Consider the following 25652-nt stretch of genomic DNA (forward strand, 5'->3'; position numbering starts at 1 on the left):
TTTTGCCAACACCAGTTGTTGAAGAGGCTGTCATTTCCCCATTGTATGTCCATGGCTCCTCTATCATATATTAATTGACCATATATGCTTGGGTTAATATCTGGCTCTCTAGTCTGTTCCACTGGTCTATGGGTCTGTTCTTGTGCCAGTACCAAATTATCTTGAGTACTGTGGCTTTGTACTGGAGCTTGAAGTTGGGAAGCGAGATCCCCACTGCTTCATTCTTCCTTCTCAGGATTGCTTTGGCTATTCAGGGTCTTTGGTGGTTCCATATGAATTTTAAAACTATTTGTTCCAGTTGGTTGAAGAATGTTTTTGGTATTTTGGAAGGGATTGCATTGAATCTGTAGATTGCTTTAGGCAGGATGGCCCTTGTATGTAGTACTTTTATCAATCTCTTGTCTTTAGCATAAATTACAAAATGAAACATGGCCCTGTCCTTCCTGAACTTTCAGTGTTCTTTCTACTAATCTTACCAAAGTCTGTCATTTACTTACCATACTGTTTGTACATCCCAAATACCATTTCCTATTTCTACACCCTGTCCTTTGTCAGTCTTTTGCTCATTCATACTCATGCAGCAGAACCCAGGGAGTGATATGCTCCCTGACCTCTTTTCCTTTTTTTCCATATATCATCATAGACTAAGGGTCTACCCTATGTGCCCACCCATGGCCAACTGTATAGGTATGTTTTTATAGGATGAACTACTTTCTTTTAAATTTATCTTTTCATGTTTCTGCTTACTGCAATAGATTGAAAGCTCTTTTAGGGTACAAACAATCTTTGTATACCTGTCCTGTAGCACAATGCCTGTGCTTTTAAGGAACTTAACATTAGCTTGAAACAGAGGGTAGAGTCCAAACAAATCCTAGATAATAGAGAAGAATGATCTCTTTCATATGGTATACTTGGGTAGAATGACAACTTCTCAGAAATTATTGAATTCCAAGCCATCAGTTAATCCATACAGTCTAGTTATAGATTAAAGAGTTTCCCTCACTGGTGTTTACAGCTCTGGGCCAATTAAGAATCCCTTAGTTTGGTGAACTAAAACCCAATTGAAGTTTCTGATTATATCATGATAACATTTTAAATCCATTAGAGTGCTTTATCTTAATAAGAAAAAATTTTCCATGCATTTATTTTTTTGTCTTCATATTCTAACAGCAAAGAATATATTCAAGAATAGCTGTCTTAATTTCAACCAGATGAATAATTTACATAAAATGAACTATTACATGTCACTGTACTGTGAAAAAGTTCTGTCTGCAATGATAGCCCCATTTGTATGGTATAGTAGTTTATGAGATATTTGTGAAATCATAGATTATTGAATGTGATTCTCAAAATAACTGTGTGAGGAACAAGAAGAGAAATCATTATAATTATTTTACAAATGAGAAAATTAAGGTCCAGAAAGAATAAATTAAACATGTGTTCCATGCTATGTTTATATCCAAGAGAGTAAATGATTTCAGGTGGCATGAAAATATAGAGATTTTGGCTTCAAATTGAGTGCCTTTTCTACAAGTCATTGTTGCTTCTTTTGGTAGGACTTCTGACTTGCTAAGAAAAGGATTGAGAAAGATGGAAAAATCAAAGATAAAAATCACATACACACACATGTACAAACATAACAACTTTTAAGAGTAGACTACTAAGCAATAATAATGAGTCAAGTTATGGTCAAAATATTTCCAAAATTCAGTAAACTGTAAAACTAACTCCTTACTGTACTCTTTCATCTCCCTTCCCCCAATCCATTTTATCCATCCAAATAGACTGGATGAAAAATTAAAATAGAAGCAGTGAAAGAAAACATAGTTCAATTTCTTAGGACCTTGTAATGAAAGAACAGTTTTAATGCATAAACTGGGAAAAATAATTACAAATATGAGAGAAAAAGTATTAATTAATATACAAAAATCATTTTGTAGAAATTAAGATCAACAATTAGAAAAAAGGCTTAACAACATGAAATAGTTTGTAATTCACAGAAAAGGGAATTGAGATTGCCAATAAACATGTTAAAATGTCCTAACCAAATAATTAAAGAAATGCATAGTAAAGCAATAATGAAATACTATATATATATATATTTTTTTTTTTTTACCATTATACTGGCAAAGATTTTTGATAGTCAGCCATATCCATTTTGGTGATAGTATATACAAGCATGCACTAATGATAGGAGTTTAAATTTATGCCATCTTTAATGGAGGATAAGTTTGCAATATCAAAATTTTAAATGTGTGTGCCCTTTGGTCCAGCAGTTTCACAACTGGAAATTTAAACCACAATAGATGTATATATACATACTAAATATATTTTTAACCTGGGTGTATTCACACACAAGAAAAGAAAAGAAAAAACCCTTAGGTATTCATCAGGGACTGGTTGAGCTACCATAGGACCATGTAAGGGAATACTGTATGGTCATTAAAAAGAGGTAAGTTATATCTGTGTGTTCTAATATGGACAGAAGTCCAAAATATGCTCTTTAGAAAAGAAGTATGGTAGAATCCCACTTGCATGTATATACATATGTACATATATATGTGTTTATATATATATTTAGTTGTCTATGTATAAAAAGTTTCCAAGAGGTGTTACAAAATTTGTTAATAGGAGATTGAGGGAAATACCCTTATTTATATTCTTCACCTTTTATTCTTCTAAGCTCTTAGCATTTATTGCCAGGAGCATTTATTACTTTATCACTTAATGGAAAGAAATGATTAATTAAGAAAAAACCTCCTTCAAGCCCATTTCAACCTCAGGTCTCTGTTTCCTAGTTTACACCCCTTCACTGACAGACTTCATGAGTTAGTCTCCATTTTTTCACATCCCATTCATTTTCTCAACCTACTGCAATTTCATTTTTGTCCTTATTACTTCACTGAAACCACTCTTGCTAAAGTCTCCAATTATCTCTCAGTTCATATATTGAATGGCTACTATTAATATTTTAACATACTGATCTTCTTTAGTAATGGACAGTCCACCCTTCTTGAAAGCTCTCTTGCCTGGGCTTTTATATTTGAGTTACCTGGTATTCCTTTTATCTTTCAAATTCCTCAGTCTCTTTTATTAGTTTTGTAAATTTAAAGGTTAGCATTCTTTAGGTTATTTTCTTAGAACATGTTCTCAATCTGTTTATTGTCTCAGTTTTCACATTGCCTTAGGCTGTTCAAGTTGCTGTAACAATATACATAGACTAAGTAGCTTATAATCAATAGAAATTTATTTCTTACAATTCTGGAGGCTGGGAAGTCCAAGATCAAGGCTCTAACAGATTCCATTTATAGTTAGGACCTGCTTCCTGGTTGAAAAGACTGTCTTTTGCTGTGTCCTCACATGGGAGAATGAACAATGGATCTTCCCAGGGTTTATTTTATAAGGGCACCAATCTCATTTTTGAGGGCTCCACTCCTAATGATTTAATCACCTCCCAAAGTTCAAACTTACAAATAATATCACATTGGAGATTAGCATTTCAACATAAATTTTGGAGGGATACAAACATTCATTCCTTAATAAACATCTCCCACAGGAACCTCAAACTTGTACAAAAACTTGATTTCATCACCTCAACAGGCATTGCCTCTCATTACCCATCTCTGTAAAGGACATCACCGTCTTCCTACCAAGTGGCTTATCCTTGACTCTATACCCTCTTCTTGAAGCCTCCAACATTCCAGTCATTAAAACCTGTTTACCTTCTAATTACTCTCAGGTCCATCCACTTCTTCCCCACTTCTGCTCCTCTAGTTCATGATCTTTACTCCAAATATTGCCATAATCTATGAACTAGTCTCTTTTTCATTTTTTATTCCCCCTCTCTGTGTACCATCTTTCTCTTCTCCTTAGCCAAAATACTCTCATTGAGACATGCCTCTGTTCATGTCATTCCTCTCCACCACCCAAAACCTTTCTGTGTCCATTCACCTGTCTTGTGATCAAATTGAAACACCCACATGACTTCAAGTTCCATCATGCTCTCTCTCAAGCCTCAGTATTCCCCATGCTCTCTCTCAGCCTCAGCACACATCCACACTGCACCAGTGCCACACTGCTGAATTCTTTTCAGTTCCTCAAACACTCCAGACTTGTCTGCTGTCACCACAGGCCTTCCTACATGCTAGCCATTCCCTCTAGAATTCTCAGTACCTCCACATCTGCAGATAGCTAATTCCAACCCACCCTTAAGGGCACAACTTCACATTACGTTTTCCTCTAACAAACTTTCTCTGAATCCCCAGCTTAAGATCCAGGGCTCCTACTAAGTGTTCACAGAGCTTCTTTTGCGTCCTTTTTCATAGTTCTTATCACACTGTATTATAATGGATTGCTACCTCACTAGGCTTTAAACTGTGTGTGAGTATAAGGACCATGCCTTTCTTCCACACTGTTGTATCTCTCACCTCTATCTCTAGTATAGTACCTGACACATAAGGCACACCAAGTAATTATTGGATGGATAAATGGATTCATAGACATTTTCATTTATTCAACTAAATGAGAAACTAAGGGAAAGTAAGTAGTTATGAGTTTAGGAATGATTAAGAAGTAAATGTCATTGAATTCCATCAGTTTTATCTTCTTTTACCCTCCTTTCACCCATACTTAATTTATGACAGTAATGAGACTAAAAGTCTAACTACGTTTGGAAAAAGAGAAAAAGTAGTCTGTCCACTCTTTAGGAAATATATTAGTTGAGTTAGTTTATGAGGGTGCTTGGGCTTAGTATCATGTTTTTTGTTGTTGTTCAGTATAGTTATGTTTATATTTAATTTGTTTAATAGGCACTAGTAGATTTTATTCCATTTGCAATTTAAGGACAACAGTAAGTATCACAATGTGGTACAATTTCTGTAAAAAGATTGTTCCCAGTGCCTGTCATATCGGAAGCTAGTTGATTGTCTTCTCTCCCAAATGTGTTTTAATATGTATAGTCTTGTCTTCCTTCTATGTCCGCTTTCATTGTGTGTGTTCATGTATATGTACCAAAACAGACTGAATGTCATTTTTGTCTATGATGATAAATTTCCTCACCATGAGTTTTTACATTTTAAGTGACAGCTCAGGCTGACAGCTCTCCTTCTTTACCATTAGCAGCTGGGCTCATTAGGCTGTTCTGTTTAGAGGCTGAGAGCAGGGAGAAGGCAGATCAGCAGTACAAGTTATGTTTCCATAAATAGCAGTTTCGTGGGAGTGGTTTTGTGATATATTTTTTAAGCTCTCATGAAAATCATTGAGTACATGAGCAGCCAAACCGGCTTTCACTGTGGCAGGCAGCCCAGTACCGCCAGGATCCTCAGGGGGTCTTTTTTTTAGCATACAAGGAGAACTCTGGTGAATGAGCCCTAATTTTTTTTTTAATCCAGAGAGGGAAACCTTTAAAATTATAGTACAGGAAAGGATCTGCTTGTTCAAAGAGAAAACATCCCTAAGATGTTTTCACAGATACTGGGTTGAAAAACAGTAATATCAGGGAGCAAGTAAAGCTACATTTTTCCCAAAGTGAGATCTCAGATGCAATTTAAAAAAATCATTTTAGACCTTATGTAAATTTGTTAGTATATCATTTGAATACCCAATTTTGTTAGTTGCATCCTAAGAAATCTTCAAACACAGTAAAGTGCCTTAGGAATACGTTCTGGTGAGTACACGCATGTATTGCTGCACCCAGCTTCTGGCTGAGCTGTCTCTTCAAGAATTCAGGGAAGCGGTCTGGAATTATAACTGCCAGGCCCAGCAGAAATTCACCTGCATGGAGTTTAGGATTTTGTGTGGCAATAAGCATTTTCAATTAAAAGTTTCCCAAATTTGGAACTGAATCTATAAACAAGTGGCAGATTGAGCTAGCACACCAAGCAACATTGGCATGTTGGGGGAAATATGGCTTTTAAAAAAATTGGATGGTTAAGCTGAGAAAAATGCAGCTGTGCTTTACTTCACATTGCACTAATCAGAACTCTTTGACTTCTTTTTTTCTTCATCAGTGTACCCAATGTTGTGTGTGTTGGCTCCCCATCCCCCAAACCTTCACTTGTGTCTTTTAAGACTAATTTCAAATGGGATGTGGTTTAAAGCAATTTAATACTCATTCACTCTAATGGTAACAGAAAGCCTTGCCTGCCTTATAGTTTAGCTCTTTAATAGGTCGGAAGCAGCAGGTAATCTTCTTGTAGAGAGCACTTAGATTTTTAACCCTTACCTAGTACATTGCTAGAGGTCTTGGAGTTTACAGAGAAATCAAAGTTGTCTGCTGACCTTAAAACAAAAATGTAGAGAATATGGTGTTCCTTAATTAGAAGTAAAATTGCTTTTGGGATACAGTATCCCAATTAAACCAAGAAATAATCATGTATTAGAGCCCCGAATGTTTTTTACATGATGCAGGTTGGGAGGTAGAGGTGCAGGGGTTGCAAAGAGAATCTTGCCAGTAGTCAAGGGATTCACAATGTCTACTTCCAGGGCTAGGTTCCTTGATGAAGGCCATTGTCAGATTGGACTGGGGAAAGCTGTTTTAAACTCGTATTATTCTCTCAATCCACATTCTACTTTCCATGAGAGAAGTAAACTGTAGAGCCATACAGAGCTATTAAAACTCTCCAATAAACAGATTAAAGAAAAATCAATTCATATGGGGGGTACAAGAGAAGGCAAACATGATTTAGAGGGGACTTGGGGTTACTACTGCTATTATATAGAAATATTTGCACAGGCAATGCCTCCCTGCAAACCATTCCCAGGCTGTTAATCTTCCTGTTTACCATAATTCTGCTTCTCTGGGAATTGCTTCTGTCTTCTCAAAGACAGTTTCTTCCCAATACTGAAAGATTACCTATTTATTCAGTCATGCTGTTGAATATATTAATGGCTTTGGTATTCAGTTCATGGGTGTGTGGATGTAGGTGTGTATATACACATATGTACATAAATGCTGAACAATACGAGATTCTGAAGTATGAGTTAATATTTGAAATTTCAGGAAGTAGGAGGAATTCTGGATTCTAATTGTGAATGTCTTGATTGTAATATCTGTTGGTGGCTGCATTTGGAAGTTATACCTGAATAGTGAATCAAATTTGTTCAGCATTGGAAAGGCAGTGGATGGAGACTTTTAACCAGCTTTTTCTAAAAGAAAAGAAAAAATGTGTTTTGTGTAACCCAGATAAGCTAATATAAAATAATATCTAGAAACATTAAACCAGGGTAAGCACTACAAAGAAAATAGAACAAATGAGAGAAAAAGTTTGTACTTGCAAGGTGGGACAAAGCAGATACCTTCTAGTGGGGCACTGGGAACCATAAAGGAAGCAAGCTAAAGCTTCTCAAATTTGTTCCCTAGAAGAGTTAAGAGACACTCCTCCACCTTCAGTTGCCTCCATTTTTTTTCTACAGCCTTTGACTCCAAGAAATTGTCAGTGGAAATGAGTAGAGACCTTGCCATTCCTTCTTTTCTGTCTGAAAATAGTCACATGTGCAGAGCGCACTCCCTGAGTCCTTCAGGCTGCAGCTTCTCCCTGCTGCCTTCCAGCTCTAAGCTCTGTACAGATGTAACACCATGGCAACAGGCCCAGCCTAGAGCCCAGGAACCTTGTTTGTGCTACCTGAAGGGCTGGATGCAGCCTGCAGAAGAGAAAAAAGGAATATTACCTATCCTGCAGCCTGTTTGGGAGATGACTTCCTGTTCTGTTGTTTGTATTTCTGTTCTACTTTTATTGAAGACTTGAAATTGGACCTGGAAAACATTTACCCAGAGATGTTACCAGTAAGCAGCGACACCCAGGAAAACCATCTTCTGTTGGTTCTTGCCTTTTAAACAGTTATTTTCTGAGATGTAGTTCAAAGAGTGAGTTTTACCGTGACATGTGACACCACTATGATTTGGGGTTGCACTGCCAGGTGGCTGTACAATTGCTTCATGTAGGTAGGCATTTAATTTGTTTAAAATAAAATTGATTTATGTTTTAGAATATTTTCCTAAAAAATTTTAAAAGTAATCCTTTGTCATACCTCCTTCTATTTTAAATATTTTTCCCATTGAAAGGGTTATTCCCAGAACACAAGAGGCTTTTCCCCTCTAAAGCCTCCTGGGAAAAATGAGCTGGAATTGTTGTTTTACATGTATTTTTAAGAGATCAGAGTATTATATTCCTTCAGCCAGGTTTCCTATTAACCATACTGGGAAATGTTCTATGGTGATTATATGAAAGTATAATTTTTTTTAGTATTTAGTTTTTATAGTTAATGTACTGTGTTTACAATATTTAACATTTCATTGTCATATCCAGTAGAACAAAAGGAAATAAATGTTATGTTTATTGTTACATTTTTTATGTACAAAATATTAGGTGATATTTTGTCCCTTTTGTGCATACCATGTATCATCAATGGGAAATGTAGATACTGATTTGTTGACCTTAAAAAGACTGGTGAATATCAGAACACCTGTTTTTCAGTCTAAACATTAAATGATGGTTGGGTTTTATGTGTGTGTGTGTGTGTGTGTGTGTGTGTGTGTGTGTGTGTGTGTGTGTAGAAGAATGGACTAGAATCTTTATTGCTTAAGATGTTTCTTATGTGTGAAGTTTGATTTAACAATGTTAGAATGGAAACAGAAGAGGAAGAGCAGCCTTAGTGCTAGTTTCCTATACCTCATTACTTTATAATTTAACTGAAATCTGCTCTGGCATTAAATATTTCAGTTCCATTTAGTGTTAACAGGGTTATTTCAAGGAAAAGAATGAAGCTGTTTATTTAATGTGTTTTACAAAGGTAGCATCTTTGCACAAGGCATTTCTTTGTAGCCCATTACTAGGTACTTGTGCTTGAAACATATGTATTTAACTCTGGGTGTTTTGGTCAATAAATACTGTAATAATTAGTAAAACTTAATGGCTATCCAGTTTTGGACTCAAGAATATTGTGCTTCATATTGCTTCACTTTGCTAATTCTTCCAAAGCGGAAGGCAGTGAAGTCCTGGCTCCTGCAGTGACCAGTCATTTGCAGGGCATTCTTTTTTAAACAACTAGGAAACAAGATCAGCCAGGATGCCTGAATGGTGCTGACAAAGATTTGTTCTTCTAAATGAGAGTTTGAGCACTTCTTTTGAGGGTAGGAGGTTACTTCAAGGCATTTCATTCTTTATTCATATTTATACAGTGAGGCATGGACAGAACCAAAAGCCTGCCAGAACAGAATGCCATATTGACACTGAAATCAGATGCTTTGAAAGGCAGGGTCTTGTGCTGAAAAATTTGGCTTTGACTTTGTGTGTGTGTTTATTCTGACAAAGCAGAAAGAAACAGAATGAGTATTCAGCCACTACTATTTTATCAGTGATAGAAGAGGACAGAGCATGGGGAAAAGAGAAAGAACATGTCTTCTAATAATAACCAGTGTGTGAAAAATAATGTATAAGATGACCTTGAGTAGTATTTTTACATGTCCAGGATGGGAACAAGGATAAAAACAATATCTGTAGTGGAGCTTTCAACTCCTTTGAGACTAGTCATATTATAGTACATTTTGAGCTTTACTGAGGAAAAAAATTATGTGTGTCCACATACAAATAGATATGTGGTTTATATGTGCCACATGAATATGGTTGCTATTATTATAGACTATTAATTTGCTCCTCGTTTATTTTTCCCATTGGCATTTGTACATTTGTTGTTAGCCTCCATTGTGTTAGCCCTTCATTTCCTTGTTGTTACACCATTTCCAAGTAGTTACACCATCTTAAATATCTTTTTCTACTTTTAGGTCTCGTGGGCTGCCTAAACTAAAGGAGTCACGTTCCCATGAGTCCTTGCTGAGCCCGTGCAGTGCGGTGGAATGTCTGGACCTTGGTAGAGGGGAGCCCGTGTCTGTGAAACCGCTCCATAGTAGCATCCTTGGACAGGACTTCTGTTTTGAGGTAAAACATGTAGAGAGAAGGAAGAGTAGTTAAATGAGCAAGTTTTCTACCCAGTAGTTTTGTGATTTCATTACTATGACATGGATGATTTGATTATCTTAACTGGTTTTCAGTTGCTGAAAATTACCTACTTCAGAGAAAAGGTTGGATATCTGTTTATATAATTATATGGGTAATTAAAATTATTACTGATGGCTTCTCACTCCTGTGGGCCAATATAAGTGGGTTTATTAGTACATTCTCAGCAGAGGTCATAAAACTAAAATAACATATTAAGTTAGTATTTTAAGTTTTTGGAATTGATAAAGATACCACTCCTAAAACCCTATGCCCCCAGTTTTAATATTTCTCTGAAGAAATTGATCAAAACTATAATTTTTCTAACTGCAACATGAACACTTCAAGACCTGGGACTATGTCTTACTTATTTTTGTAATCCCCTATACATCCCCAGTCCCTGACACATTTCAGGTGCCTAATTTCTTGAATGAACAAACTGCCTTTCTCTAGAAAATTATGACTATCAGATTTTATAGGGTAATTTCTCCCTCCCAAACTAAATGTACACAATTGGCCATTTGCAAATTAAAATGTAAAACTATATATATATAATTGTTAGGGCTAAGATTTGATTAATTAACATGAACTTACTAAGTGACTAGTGATGATTCCTATGATAGATATTTGATTCCTGCCCTTACGGGCCTGTGCTGTCCAGCAGAAATATAATGCAAGCAGCATGTGTAACTTTAAATTCTATTAAAACCATATATTATCATCTCAACATGTAACTGATATAAAATTATCAATGGGATTTTTTACTTTTTTTTTTAACTAAAACTTCACAGTCTGATGTGTATTTTACACTTACAATATTATCTCAATTTCAACTAGCTACATTTCTGATGCTCAGTAGCCACATGTGACTAGTAGCTGCCATACTGAACAGAACATGTAATCTGATCTGATAATCACTAAATTATAACCTGAGAGAAAGTTAATATGTGATCATGATTCAGCAATTTGGTCATTTATTGGTGTCCTTTTAAGAAAAGTCACTTGAACTTTCCCATATTTGTGGAACTCAGTTCAACAGACTGTATACAAGCCCAGTAATAGGTGCTAAGCATACAGACAGCATGTTTCATTTCTAAAGGACAGTGATAATAGTAGCCAGGTTAACCTAATAAATGACTGGAAATAAACAGGCTGCTTACTTAGTGGAGGCAAAATGGGTTCCAAAGTAATTCAATACTGTAACTCTTCCCAATTTCATTTAGTACCCTTATGTAATAATTATAGTGAAGGCAGTCCCAAGAAATTTGATAATCCGTTTTAGAGACCTTCTTCCCTTTTGAGTTATTTTTTATTAACTCACTCAGTATTGAGCATAATTTTTTACAAGTAATTTATTAAGATATGGCCTGAAAGGTTTTTATTTTTTATCTTTCTGAACCGTAGGCCAATTTGAAGTTCCTGAGATGAATTCTGAATGGCTTTTGTCCTCATACCTGGAAATGCGTGTAAATGCTGTCTAGATCACAAAGCCAAAGGCAGATGTAAACGCTGACACAGATATCACAAAACTTGCAAATAACCATTTTGGTTTCATATAGTATGATTTGGGTTCACAGCATATCCCTAACTCTGAGTAAGGAGTCCTGTTTCCTTTTACTTATGTTTAATCTTTATGTTGCAGGTTACCTACTTAAGTGGAAGTAAGTGCTTCAGCTGTAACTCTGCTTCAGAGAGAGATAAGTGGATGGAAAACCTTCGAAGGACAGTTCAACCAAATAAGGTAATAGTGGCTTTGGGTGTCCAGGAAATATATAACTCTGTAAACAGGAAGTTGGTAGATGCTGTTAGTAATACCTTGATTTTTATAAGCTTTTAAAACATTTACATGTGCCGTTCTACACTCGAAATAACCATATGCAGATATCATGATTTCACCACGTGAATAAGATGATGCAGAGAAGTTAAGCAACTTGCCTATGTCAGAAACTAGCACTTGATAGAAATGGGATTAGAATACAAGTTCTTAACTACTTATCTCTTTTTTATTTGCAGAAACAAGGCAAGTTGCCAGTAGGTTGGCTATATTACACTACAAGATGATATTTTTTTAACCCACGTAAAATAGAATGTATGTGGCTTTCTAAGATTCTGATACATTCTTGTTTAGAGTTTGCTGTTAATCCTAAACAGTGACATAGCATTCCCTTTCATTATTTATTGACTACCTTTAACAAAGCACATGGTCAGCATCCCCTACTTTGAAAGGAAAATGTTGTCTTTCTGAGATTTCAGCTCTTAAACTAGACTTCACTGCTTCCTCTTAGGACAATTGCAGACGAGCTGAAAATGTTCTCCGTTTATGGATCATTGAAGCCAAGGACCTTGCCCCTAAAAAGAAATATTTCTGTGAACTGTGCCTTGATGATACCCTCTTTGCTCGTACAACCAGCAAGACCAAAGCAGATAATATTTTCTGGGGTGAACATTTTGAATTCTACAGCCTTCCGCCTCTTCATAGCATCACAGTTCACATTTATAAAGATGTGGAAAAAAAGAAAAAAAAAGACAAGAATAATTATGTAGGGCTAGTCAACATCCCCACTGCCAGTGTGACTAGCCGCCAATTTGTAGAAAAGTGGTATCCTGTGAGTACACCTACACCCAACAAAGGAAAGACAGGAGGGCCTTCTATTCGGATTAAATCACGCTTCCAGACTATTACCATTCTACCTATGGAACAATACAAAGAATTTGCGGAATTTGTCACCAGCAACTACACCATACTGTGTTCTGTCCTTGAACCAGTAATTAGTGTGAGAAATAAAGAGGAGTTGGCTTGTGCCTTAGTGCACATTCTTCAAAGTACTGGCAGAGCCAAGGTGAGTGGAAAAGGAGGCTACCATTACCCAAATCTCTTCCCTACTTTTATGCATGTTTACTCTGGAGATCTAAATTAGACAAATATGCTTTGCTCTATCAGTTAAATAACAAATAAAAGTTAAGAAGGAAACCTATTAACAGTTTTTAGATGCAGCAAATATGGGGACTATAGAACTAAAGCAAAATAGAGAGGCCAACAAATATTTATTTTAAGTCCATTTGCATGAAGCATAGATCCCACAGCTAGCTCTTTATAGCCTGACAAAATAAATGGTAGGATTGGTGTGGTAATCCCACAGTGTGCTCAAGATTATTTATCTTTACGTGTTGTATGATGGTTTTACTCCTCACCATATTTTTTTTACATTAATATTAATTGATGACTATATCCCTTTGTCACAGAAGGGGGTATTCCAGAAGCATGGGCATTAGCAAGAGTCTTCATGGGGTTAAAATCTTAATTTGAAATTAAAGTACCAAGGAATGTTATGTAATTAGTAGGTATTTCACGATAGTCTTATCCTTGATAGAAGCAAAATTCAGGAAGATGGAAAAAGAAATATGCTTATTGTATGAAGAACACCAACCAATAGTCTTCGGTCAACCTAAATATGGTAATTACCACCTCTGTGAGACATTCACTAAACTAGACTGAGATTATATTATATGCAAAATAGTCATGGTAAAATTTTAGATCTAGAGGAGTTCACAGCTAGAGTAATTTATTTTGAATCAAACAATAAAATTAAGCGTTTTTAAGACTTCTTTATACAAATCAGAATATATTCAATATTTAGTCTCTTATCTAACTCCTTTCTATTGATTATTCATTACTGAATTTACTGATAATAATTTTGAGCTTTCTGGTGTTAAAAAAGGCTTATAAGTTTATAGTGAATTGTCAAAATTTTGAGTCTCCTCTTTCAAGTTATATATGTTCTTTTTGCTTTTCAGTTGTTTAAGGCTCAAAGATACATGTAGGATTTTTTTTTAACTTTATTGAGGTATAGTTATGTACAGTAAACTACACCCATTCAAAGTGAACAATTCAGTGAGTTATGGCAGATTATGCACCCAATAAAACCACAACAATCAAGATAAACAATGTTACCATCACTCCCACAGGTTTCCTCCTGTCCCTTAGCAAGAGTTTTAATAGTGATTCTTAAGTCGACAACTCTTTCATACTGTTGAGATACCACAGAGTAAATCTTGGTAATGTTTAAAATGCTTAATTTTAAATTAAAATCAGCATTATTCCCCATTTTTGGTTTTGGAGACTGAAATATCCAATGAATATATGACTGAAAAAAATGATGTTATCACATTTCAAATGAACAATAGATACTGGATTTTATATCAAATTCTTTAAGACTGTTGAGAAATAAAGCAGTTATTTCTTAAAGACTTTATTCCTTCCTTTCTTCTTGAATTAATGGATGGACAGACAATGAAGAGAGAGAGAGATAGCCAGATATTCTACAAAATGAGTTCAAATATTAAGTTCAAGAAATTCCATGTTCATACTGCAGACCAATTTATAATTATATATTGAATACTTAGTATGTGTCAAAAACTGTTAAGTGCTGAAAATAGATGAATAAAATTAGACACTGTCTTTGGCCTAATGGGGCTTATAGTCTTCTAGAGAAAAGAGGTATTAATCAAGTAAATACAGAAATAAATGCATGATTACAATGAGAAATACAGAAGATAAAAAGGTGCTGTAAAGAGTGTGGATTAAGGGATCCTGACTATGGGAGATCAGGGGTAGTATTGGTCAAAGAAAGCTTCACTGAGGAAGTGATATACAAACTAAGATACAAAAGATCTGAGGAATTAATTCTATGACAGTCGGTGGGAGTGAGGGTGGGTGTGAAGCAGAACTGAGAACATTTGCAAGAAGCTTTGTGGTGAATAGGGAATATTGTGTGTTAGAAAGGACTTGATATATTCAAGGACCTAGAAAGAGGCCCCTGAGGCTAGAACACATTGCAGAGAGAATGGTACAAGATAAATGGAAGGTAGACAGAAACCAGAACAGACAGAGACTTGTAGGCTGCATTCAGGATTATGGTCTTTATCAAAAATGCAGTAGGAAAACCTCTGAAGGAATTTTAAACTTAAGGGTGGTGACACTAAGATTATGTAACCTGAGTGACTTTTTTCCTTCAAATGAATCTGGTAGCTTAATTTTAAAACAGCATTCACAGGATGTCTGATATATCATCAGTTTCTACTAATGTATATTACTTATTCAGTTGCCTTCTGCCTAATTGAACATTATTTTACCAGGATTTTCTGACTGACTTGGTGATGTCTGAGGTGGATCGTTGTGGAGAGCATGACGTCTTGATATTCAGAGAGAACACCATCGCTACCAAGTCCATTGAGGAGTACCTCAAGTTGGTAGGACAGCAGTACCTCCATGATGCACTGGGTATGGAGGAGATCGGCTGTTTGCTTTCCCTTTCCACTCTAAGTCATTTCATCCTCATGAGACAGACAGATCAAGCTCCAAATGCTGCATGTTATTTAGTTCTAGCTGACTGAGTGTTAAAGTTTGAGTTTCAACTGTAAGGAGTCTGCAGTACTCACCAGTGGAGGGGGAACAGATTGGTTTATTACAATACGTACAGGAAGAGAAAGCCCATGCAGCTACCCAGACCTCAAGTTCCTGATGCTGAGATACACCATAGTATTAGTGGGTGCCACTGCTAGACCTGAGGTGACCTGCTTCCCCCAACGTTCATGATATAAATATAGTACCTTAGTCTTGAAAGAGTTAACATTTGTTGTCATGCATCAAAAATGAAGAAACTCTTGCCAATTCCCACAACTCCCTATTTCTGCCTCCAAGACCTCTAGAATTTTTAGCAGTAACTAATTCTTGTCCAATCAGTCCAATCAATAGTTCTTACTGACTAGGCCACACACCTGCAATTCCAGATCTGGTCATGAAATTCAGACACTGATCCCTAGAGTAAGGCACTGTGCTGACACTTTGAGGCACACCATGATAGAGCAGATGTGAGTTCCTGTTAGATCACAGTCATTTCTTTTATCTCCATATTCTCAATGCTTCATGCATAATATAGAGCAGTACTATCATATAGAAACATAATGTGAATCACATGTGGGTAGATTTTCCAAAAGTCACAGTATGAAGAGGGTAAAAAGAAACAGGTAATATTAATTTTAGTAACATTTTTTAACTGAATATATCCAAATATTAATAGGTCATCAATATAGAAATTATTAATGAGGTATATTACTTTTCTCTGTTATCTCTGAATGAAGTTAATCATTGAGAGTAAGAGAAAAGGTGAATCTGAGAAAAATTAAGAAGTTAAATTAATAGGACTTGGCCAACTTTTCAGTTTATGGGAATGTAGTGGGGGGTGGACATCAGATATTACAATGAATTTTGGGCCTTTGTGAGCAACTAGAAGGATGAGATTCTTAACAGAAAGAGAACATGGAAGTAGTAGACTTGAAAGATGGGAAATATTCCTACTTCACATGTATTCAACCTGAAGTTCTAGTAGGAAACCCCAGGGGTTCTGTCTAAGAAATCCCAACACATCCATCTTTCTCACTGGCTCTTTGAAATTTAGGATAAGTTACCCATGGGAAGAGATACCTGAAACTGCAAAATTACCAGAGGAGGAAGAGAGGACCAAAGACAGATCTTACAATGCATCTGGTGTAGAATATATGGTGTAGAAGAGGAATCAGAGAAGCTATTGAGAGAAAGTAAGCATGCATACACGCATGCAGAAAGAAAAGCAGGAAAGTACTGAGTCCTAGACACTAAGAGAGAAGAGAGTATGAATAGAGTCAGAGCTGAGGAAGGTAGAGATTAAAAGAAAAAATGACTATTGCATTTGGCATCAAAGATCACTAGTGATGGCTGCCACTGCCCTCAAAAGGGCAGGAGCCAGGTTGTCCGGGGTAAAAAGTGAATGACTGCTGGAGAAATAGGATGACTATGTTTACATGAAGTAGACTAACTCCAGCAGCAATTAGTTCCTACTCTGGAGAAGTAAATTTTTTCTCTTCCTCCTTCCTATCTTCATACTCTTTTCTTTTCTCTAAATTATGTGCTTTGGTTTAAGATCCAATGGGAATTTACTAGAAGAATAGCAAAAATGAGTTTTAATTGTTGTTAGGGAAGATACAGAAAGGTTTATGGTCTCACATAAAAGAGTTTCTTACAGTCATATCGTGGATTATATCATGATTTGCTTTAATAATTTGTATTACCTTATAAAAGGCGATGATGAAGCATCTCAAACACTATTCTGCATTTTATAGGAAGAGGGTTAAATATTTGTTGACCACCTACTTCTTGAAATTCAAATATTTATATTCTACAATTCAGTGTGCTAACCAGGATTTCCAGATGAAATCATTTCCAAGTGAAAAGTAGATACAAGTTCTTTGATAGGACAGTGAATAATTAAATAGCTAATTGGCTCAATAAGACATGCCAGTTAATTCAGTGAGCATGGAAAGAAATTCAGGTAACCCCACAGAGATCTCTACTACCTGATTCATAACAGAAGAGCAAAGTCAAGTGTAGTGAAAAGGGCTGCCACTTCCAAGAGAATAAACAAAATCAATTGGTGAGCTTCCTCAGGGTGGAGATTCTGCTGACTTCCTCTCATTTAACTCCCCATATTTCTGGTTAGCCTTAACATCCTAGATTCTCAATTGTTTTTCTCCCATATTTTTTTTTATTTTTTTTATTTTTTTTTGAGAGGGCATCTCTCATATTTATTGATCAAATGGTTGTTAACAACAATAAAATTCAGTATGGGGGGTCAACGCTCAATGTACAATCATTAATCCATCTCAAGCCTAATTCTCGTCAGTCTCCAATCTTCTGAAGCATAACAAACAAGTTCTTACATGGTGAACGAATTCTTACATAGTGAATAAATTCTTACATGGTGAACAGTACAAGGGCATTCATCACAGAAACTTTCAGTTTTGATCATGCATTATGACCTATAAACAATCAGGTCAAATATGAATATTCGTTTGATTTTTGTACTTGATTTATATGTTGATCCCACATTTCTCCTATTATTATTATTATTTTTATTTTTAATAAAATGCTGAAGTGGTAGGTAGATGCAAGATAAAGGTAGAAAACATAGTTTACTGCTGTAAGAAGGCAAATGTAGATGATCAGATGATCAGGTGTGTGCCTATGGACTAAGTATTAATCCAGGCTAGACAAGGGCAGCAAGACATCCACGGATACAGAAGATTTCTCTCAAAGCAGGGGGGGTGAGGTTCTGAGCCTCACCTCTGTTGATCCCCAAATTCTCACCTGATGGCCCCCCTGCGACTGTGCCTGTCTTAGGTTGTTCCTCCCTTGAGGAATCTTACCCGTCTCTGGCTAACCAGTCATCTTCCGGGGCCATACAGGGAAATGTAAAGTTGGTAAGTGAGAGAGAAGCCATATTGTTTGCAAAGGTTAGCTTTTTACTTCTTTTCAGATTTATGCCCTGTGGCTTCTATGCCCAGCACTTGTCTCGAGGTATCTTTACCACCTGGAGGAATTATGATACTCAGTAAATTCGATATGAGGCACGAATTCTATTTAAGGGTTGTAATTAGGAAGGAAGAAGAAAAGCTATAGATGTAGCATATGAAGGAAACATGGGAGGATTGATTATTTCTTTGACATATCTTCTTGTATAGTACCTTAAGTATGTATAGGTTTTAAACTACTAACTAATTTGCACACACATATTAACATAATAGGAATACGGTGACATAAACAAAGCAAATCTATAATTACCATCCATCTCCAGTGAAGCCAAGAAAACCATTTAGGCACCCTAGGCATTTGTGAAACTTTATCTATGATATGATGGATATTGTCCAACTGTACTTGAACCATCAGACAAATTAAAGCAGCCCATTTCTGGGATCTGTTCACATCCCATATGTTCTTTTAACCATAGTCTATAGTCATGAGATTTTGGAGTGCTACAACTTGCACCCCTCCCAACTCCTGGTTGAGTTCCAACAGTACAGATCTGGTCAAATTCGTTGTCTCACTGTATGCACATGCCAGCCTAGACATCTCCCTCCTCATTCCTATGGCAAGTCCAGTAGACGGTGGGCTGGATGCAGCTACAACCGCAGCATCGTCCGGATCCCTGTGGAGGCTTTTTGATGATCATCCCCCGGCACAAGTCCTCCAGAGAGTGCTGATGCCGGAAGCTCCTCCTCATATCGTATCTTAGTTCATTTTCTGGGTATCCAAGCTAGGCCTTGATCTTCTGCATAGAAACAAACAGACCCTTTGCCCACACTTTGACATGCCCTCTATACCACTGTGCAGAACTCATTGGAGGTCAGCACACAGTAACTGCTTTTTTTTTTTTTTTTTTTAATTAAGAGAAAGGAATATTATCAGAAAAGAGTACCTCCATAGCTGATCATCTGACACCCTTTAAGTGATCAGCATTAAGGATATTTAAAGCATGCGTTGATCTTTGATTTACCAATAGTTTTATCCTGTTAAGGAGTAATCCCCCTTTTCTTTCTTTCTTTCTTTCTTTTTTTTTTTTCTTTTTAATTTTTAATCTACACTTACATGAAGAATACTATGTTTACTATGCTCTCCCCTATATCAGGTCCCCCCTAACAACCACATTACGGTTACTGTCCATCAGCTTAGCAAAATGTTGTAGAGTCACTACTTGTCCTCTCTGTGTTGTACAGCCCACCCTCCCCTTTCTCTCTCCCCCCCATGCATGCTAATCTTAATACCCCCCTTCTTCTTCCCCCCCCTTATCCCTCCCTGCCCACCCATCCTCCTCAGTTCCTTTCCCTTTGGTACCTGTTAGTCCATTTTTGGGTTCTGTAATTCCACTGCTGTTTTGTTCCTTCAGTTTTTCCTTTGTTCCTATACTCCTCAGATGAGTGAAATCATTTGGTATTTCTCTTTCTCTGCTTGGCTTATTTGACTGAGCATAATACTCTCCAGCTCCATCCATGTTGCTGCAAATGGTTGGATTTTTCCACTTCTTATGGCTGAGTAGTATTCCATTGTGTATATGTACCACATCTTCTTTATCCATTCATCTACCGATGGACATTTAGGTTGCTTCCAATTCTTGGCTATTGTAAATAGTGCTGCGATAAACATAGGAGTGCATCTGTCTTTCTCAAACTTGATTGCTGCGTTCTTAGGGTAAATTCCTAGGAGTGGAATTCCTGGGTCAAATGGTAGGTCTGTTTTGAGCATTTTGATGCACCTCCATACTGCTTTCCACAATGGTTGAACTAATTTACATTCCCACCAGCAGTGTAGGAGGGTTCCCCTTTCTCCACAGCCTCGCCAACATTTGTTGTTGTTTGTCTTTTGGATGGCAGCTATCCTTACTGATGTGAGGTGATACCTCATTGTAGTTTTAATTTGCGTTTCTCTGATAATTAGCGATGTGGAGCATCTTATCATGTGTCTCTTGGCCATCTGTATTTCTTTTTTGGAGAACTGTCTGTTCAGTTCCTCTGCCCATTTTTTAATTGGGTTATTTGTTTTTTGTTTGTTGAGGCGTGTGAGCTCTTTATATATTCTGGACGTCAAGCCTTTATCGGATCTGTCATTTTTAAATATATTCTCCCATACTGTAGAGTTCCTTTTTGTTCTATTGATGGTGTCTTTCGCTGTACAGAAGCTTTTCAGCTTAATGTAGTCCCACTTGCTCATTTTTGCTGTTGTTTTCCTTGCCCAGGGAGATATGTTCAAGAAGAGGTCACTCATGTTTATGTCTAAGAGGTTTTTGCCTATGTTTTTTTCCAAGAGTTTAATGGTTTCATGACTTACATTCAGGTCTTTGATCCATTTTGAGTTTACCTTTGTATATGGGGTTAGACAATGGTCCAGTTTCATTCTCCTACATGTAGCTGTCCAGTTTTGCCAGCACCATCTGTTGAAGAGACTGTCATTTTGCCATTGTATGTCCATGGCTCCTTTATCAAATATTAATTGACCATATATGTTTGGGTTAATTTCTGGGGTCTCTAATCTGTTCCACTGGTCTGTGGCTCTGTTCTTGTGCCAGTACCAAATTGTCTTGATTACTATGGTTTTGTAGTAGAGCTTGAAGTTGGGGAGTGAGATCCCCCCTACTTTATTCTTCTTTTTCAGGATTGCTTTGGCTATTCGGGGTCTTTGGTGTTTCCATATGAATTTTTGAATTATTTGTTCCAATTCTTTGAAGAATGTTGCTGGTAATTTGAGAGGGATTACATCAAATCTGTATATTGCTTTGGGCAGGATGGCCATTTTGACGATATTAATTCTTCCTAGCCATGAGCATGGGATGAGTTTCCATTTATTAGTGTCCCCTTTAATTTCTCTTAAGAGTGACTTGTAGTTTTCAGAGTATAAGTCTTTCACTTCTTTGGTTAGGTTTATTCCTAGGTATTTTATTCTTTTTGATGCAATGGTGAATGGAATTGTTTTCCTGATTTCTCTTTCTATTGATTCATTGTTAGTGTATAGGAAAGCCACAGATTGCTGTGTGTTAATTTTGGATCCTGCAACTTTGCTGTATTCCGATATCAGTTCTAGTAGTTTTGGAGTGGAGTCTTTAGGGTTTTTTATGTACAGTATCATATCATCTGCAAATAGTGACAGTTTAACTTCTTCTTTACCAATCTGGATTCCTTGTATTTCTTTGTTTTGTCTGATTGCCTTGGCTAGGACCTCCAGTACTATGTTAAATAACAGTGGGGAGAGTGGGCATCCCTGTCTGGTTCCCGATCTCAGAGGAAATGCTTTCAGCTTCTCGCTGTTCAGTATAATGCTGGCTGTGAGTTTATCATATATGGCCTTTATTATGTTGAGGTACTTGCCCTCTATTCCCATTTTGCTGAGAGTTTTTATCATGAATGGATGTTGAATTTTGTCAAATGCTTTTTCAGCATCTATGGAGATGATCATGTGGTTTTTGTCTTTCTTTTTGTTGATGTGGTGGATGATGTTGATGGATTTTCGAATGTTGTACCATCCTTGCATCCCTGGGATGAACCCCACTTGGTCATGGTGTATGATCCTTTTGATATACTGTTGAATTCTGTTTGCTAATATTTTATTGAGTATTTTTGCATCTACATTCATCAGGGATATTGGTCTGTAATTTTCTTTTTTGGTGGGGTCTTTGCCTGGTTTTGGTATTAGGGTGATGTTGGCCTCATAGAATGAGTTTGGGAGTATTCCCTCTTCTTCTATTTTGTGGAACACTTTAAGGAGAATGGGTATTATGTCTTCTCTGTGTGTCTGATAAAATTCCGAGGTAAATCCGTCCGGCCCCAGGGTTTTGTTCTTGGGTAGTTTTTTGATTACCGTTTCAATTTCTTTGCTCGTAATTGGTTTGTTTAACTTTTGTGTTTCTTCCTTGGTCAGTCTTGGGAGGTTGTATTTTTCTAGGAAGTTGTCCATTTCTTCTAGGTTTTCCAGCTTGTTGGCATATAGGTTTTCATAGTAGTCTTTAATAGTTCTTTGTATTTCTGTGGAGTCTGTCGTGATTTTTCCATTCTCATTTCTGATTATGTTGATTTGTGTTGACTCTCTTTTTCTCTTAATAAGTTTGGCTAGAGGCTTATCTATTTTGTTTATTTTCTCAAAGAACCAGCCCTTGGTTTCGTTGATTTTTGCTATTGTTTTATTCTTCTCAATTTTGTTTATTTCTTCTCTGATCTTTATTATGTCCCTCCTTCTGCTGACTTTAGGCCTCATTTGTTCTTCTTTTTCCAGTTTTAGTAATTGTGATGTTAGACTATTCATTTGGGATTGTTCTTCCTTCTTCAAGTGTGCCTGGATTGCTATATACTTTCCTCTTAAGACTGCTTTCGCTACATCCCACGGAAGTTGGGGCTTAGTGTTGTTGTTGTCATTTGTTTCTATATATTCCTTGATCTCTATTTTGATTTGTTCATTGATCCATTGATTATTTAGTAGCATGTTGTTAAGCCTCCATGTGTTTGTGAGCCTTTTTGTTTTCTTTGTAGAATTTATTTCTACTTTCATACCTTTGTGGTCTGAAAAATTGGTTGGTAGAATTTCAATATTTTGGAATTTACTGAGGCTCTTTTTGTGAGCTAGTATGTGGTCTATTCTGGAGAATGTTCCATGTGCACTTGAGAAGAATGTATATCCTGTTGCTTTTGGATGTAGAGTTCTATAGATGTCTATTAGGTCCATCTGTTCTAGTGTGTTGTTCAGTGCCTGTGTGTCTTTACTTATTTTCTGCCTGGTGGATCTATCCTTTGGGGTGAGTGGTGTGTTGAAGTCTCCTACAATGAATGCATTGCAGTCTATTTCCCTCTTTAGTTCTGTTAGTATTTGCTTCACATATGCTGGTGCTCCTGTATTGGGTGCATATATATTTAGAATGGTTATATCCTCTTGTTGGACTGAGCCCTTTATCATTATGTAGTATCCTTCTTTATCTCTTGTTACTTTCTTTGTTTTGAAGTCTATTTTGTCTGATATTAGTACTGCAACCCCTGCTTTCTTCTCACTGTTGTTTGCCTGAAATATGTTTTTCCATCCCTTGACTTTTATTCTATGCTTATCTTTGGGTTTAAGGTGAGTTTCTTGTAAGCAGCATATAGATGGGTCTTGCTTTTTTATCCATTCTATTACTCTATGTCTTTTGATTGGTGCATTAAGTCCATTTACATTTAGGGTGACTATTGAGAGATATGTACTTATTGCCATTGCAGGCTTTAGATTCGTGGTTACCAAAGGTTCAAGGTTAGCTTCTTTAGTATCTTACTGCCTAACTTAGCTCGCTTATTGAGCTGTTATATACACTGTCTGGAGATTCTTTTCTTCTCTCCCTTCTTATTCCTCCTCCTCCATTCTTCATATGTTGTGTGTTTTGTTCTGTGCTCTTTTTAGGGGTGCTCCCATCTAGAGCAGTCCCTGTAGGATGCCCTGTAGAGGTGGTTTGTGGGAAGCAAATTTCCTCAGCTTTTGCTTGTCTGGGAATTGTTTAATCCCGCCATCATATTTAAATGATAGTCGTGCTGGATACAGTATCCTTGGTTCAAGGCCCTTCTGTTTCATTGCATTAAGTATATCATGCCATTCTCTTCTGGCCTGTAGGGTTTCTGTCGAGAAGTCTGATGTTAGCCTAATGGGTTTTCCTTTATAGGTGACCTTTTTCTCTCTAGCTGCCTTTAAATCTCTTTCCTTGTCCTTGATCCTTGCCATTTTAATTACTATGTGTCTTGGTGTTGTCCTCCTTGGATCCTTTCTGTTGGGAGTTCTGTGTAATTCCATGGTCTGTTCGATTATTTCCTCCCCCAGTTTGGGGAAGTTTTCAGCAATTATTTCTTCAAAGAGACTTTCTATCCCTTTTCCTCTTTCTTCCTCTTCTGGTATCCCTATAATACAAATATTATTCCTTTTGTATTGGTCACATATTTCTCTTAGTGTTGTTTCATTCCTGGAGATCCTTTTATCTCTCTCTATGTCAGCTTCTATACGTTCCTGTTCTCTGGCTTCTATTCCTTCAATGGCCTCTTGCATCTTATCCATTCTGCTTATAAATCCTTCCAGGGATTGTTTCACTTCTGTGATCTCCTTCCTGACATCTGTGATCTCCTTCCAGACTTCATCCCACTGCTCTTGCATTTTTCTCTGCATCTCATCCCACTGCTCTTGCATTTTTCTCTGCATCTCATCCCATTGCTCTTGCATTTTTCTCTGCATCTCTGTCAGCATGTTCATGATTTTTATTTTGAATTCTTTTTCAGGAGGACTAGTTTGGTCTGTCTCCCTCTCAGGTGTTGTCTCTGTGATCTTTGTCTGCCTGTAGTTTTGCCTTTTCATGGTGATAGAGATAGTTTGCAGAGCTGGTACAAGTGACCGCTGGAAGAGCTTCCCTTCTTGTTGGTTTGTGGCCTTTTCCTGGGAGAATAGCGACCTCTAGTGGCTTGTGCTGGGCAGCTGTGCGCAGACAGGGCTTCTGCTTCCTGCCCAGTTGCTTTGGGGTTTATCTCCACTGTTGCTGTGGGCTTGGCCTCGCTGGGGCTCTTCCTCCAAAATGGTGGAGCCCCGTTGGAGGGGGAGCGGCTGGGAGGCTATTTATCTCCGCAAGGGGCCTCTATGCTCCCTGCTGCCCAGGGGGTTAGAGTTCCCAGAGATCCCCAGATTCCCTGCCTCTGGTCTAAGTGACCTGTCCCGCCCCTTTAAGACTTCCAAAAAGCACTCTCCAAACCAAAATAACAACAGCAACAATGAGAGAGGGAACAGAAAGGAAAAAAAAAGGAAAAAACACGCGATTTTTTTTTTTTTTTTTTTTTGTTCTCAGGTGCCGGTACCAGGCACCCACTCACTGATCCTGCTGCCCTGTCTCCCTAGCACCAGGGTCCCTGTCCTTTCAAGGCTTCCAAAAAGCACCCACCCACCGGTCCTGCAGGGAAGGAACGCTCGATATTCTTTGTCCTCAGGCACTGGTCCCAGGCACCCGCTCACCAGTCCCGCCGTCCTGCCTCCCTAGCACCGGGGTCCCTGTCCCTTTAAGGCTTCCAAAAAGCACTCGCCAAAAAGAGAGAAAAAAAGGGGAAAAATGCGCGATTTCCTCCATCCTCAGGTGCCGGTCTCAGGCACCCGCCCACCGGTCCCACAGGGAAAAACGCGCGATATTCTTTGTCCTCCAGCGCCGGTCCCAGGCACCCACTCACCAGTCCCGCCGCCCTGCCTCCCTAGCACCGGGTTCCCTGTCCCTTTTAGGCTTCCAAAAAGCACTCGCAAAAAAGAGAAAAAAAAAGGGG

The 25652-nt window shown here is 37.4% G+C and overlaps 1 protein-coding gene across 10 annotated transcripts in view; it reads left to right on the plus strand.

Annotated features, from left to right (window-relative positions):
- The window catches only part of RASAL2 (RAS protein activator like 2), a 396637-nt gene that overhangs the window by 339785 nt on the left and 31200 nt on the right, over positions 1-25652 (plus strand). For all 10 annotated transcript variants that reach the window (XM_037022379.2, XM_037022384.2, XM_037022380.2 and 7 more), the window contains 4 exons: positions 9782-9935; positions 11635-11733; positions 12278-12832; positions 15129-15273. In XM_037022379.2, the coding sequence (XP_036878274.2) occupies positions 9782-9935; positions 11635-11733; positions 12278-12832; positions 15129-15273 (953 nt within the window). The remainder of the gene's footprint in view (positions 1-9781; positions 9936-11634; positions 11734-12277; positions 12833-15128; positions 15274-25652) is intronic.

This window comes from Manis javanica, chromosome 11 (assembly GCF_040802235.1).
Source record: "Manis javanica isolate MJ-LG chromosome 11, MJ_LKY, whole genome shotgun sequence".
Lineage (NCBI taxonomy): Eukaryota > Metazoa > Chordata > Mammalia > Pholidota > Manidae > Manis > Manis javanica.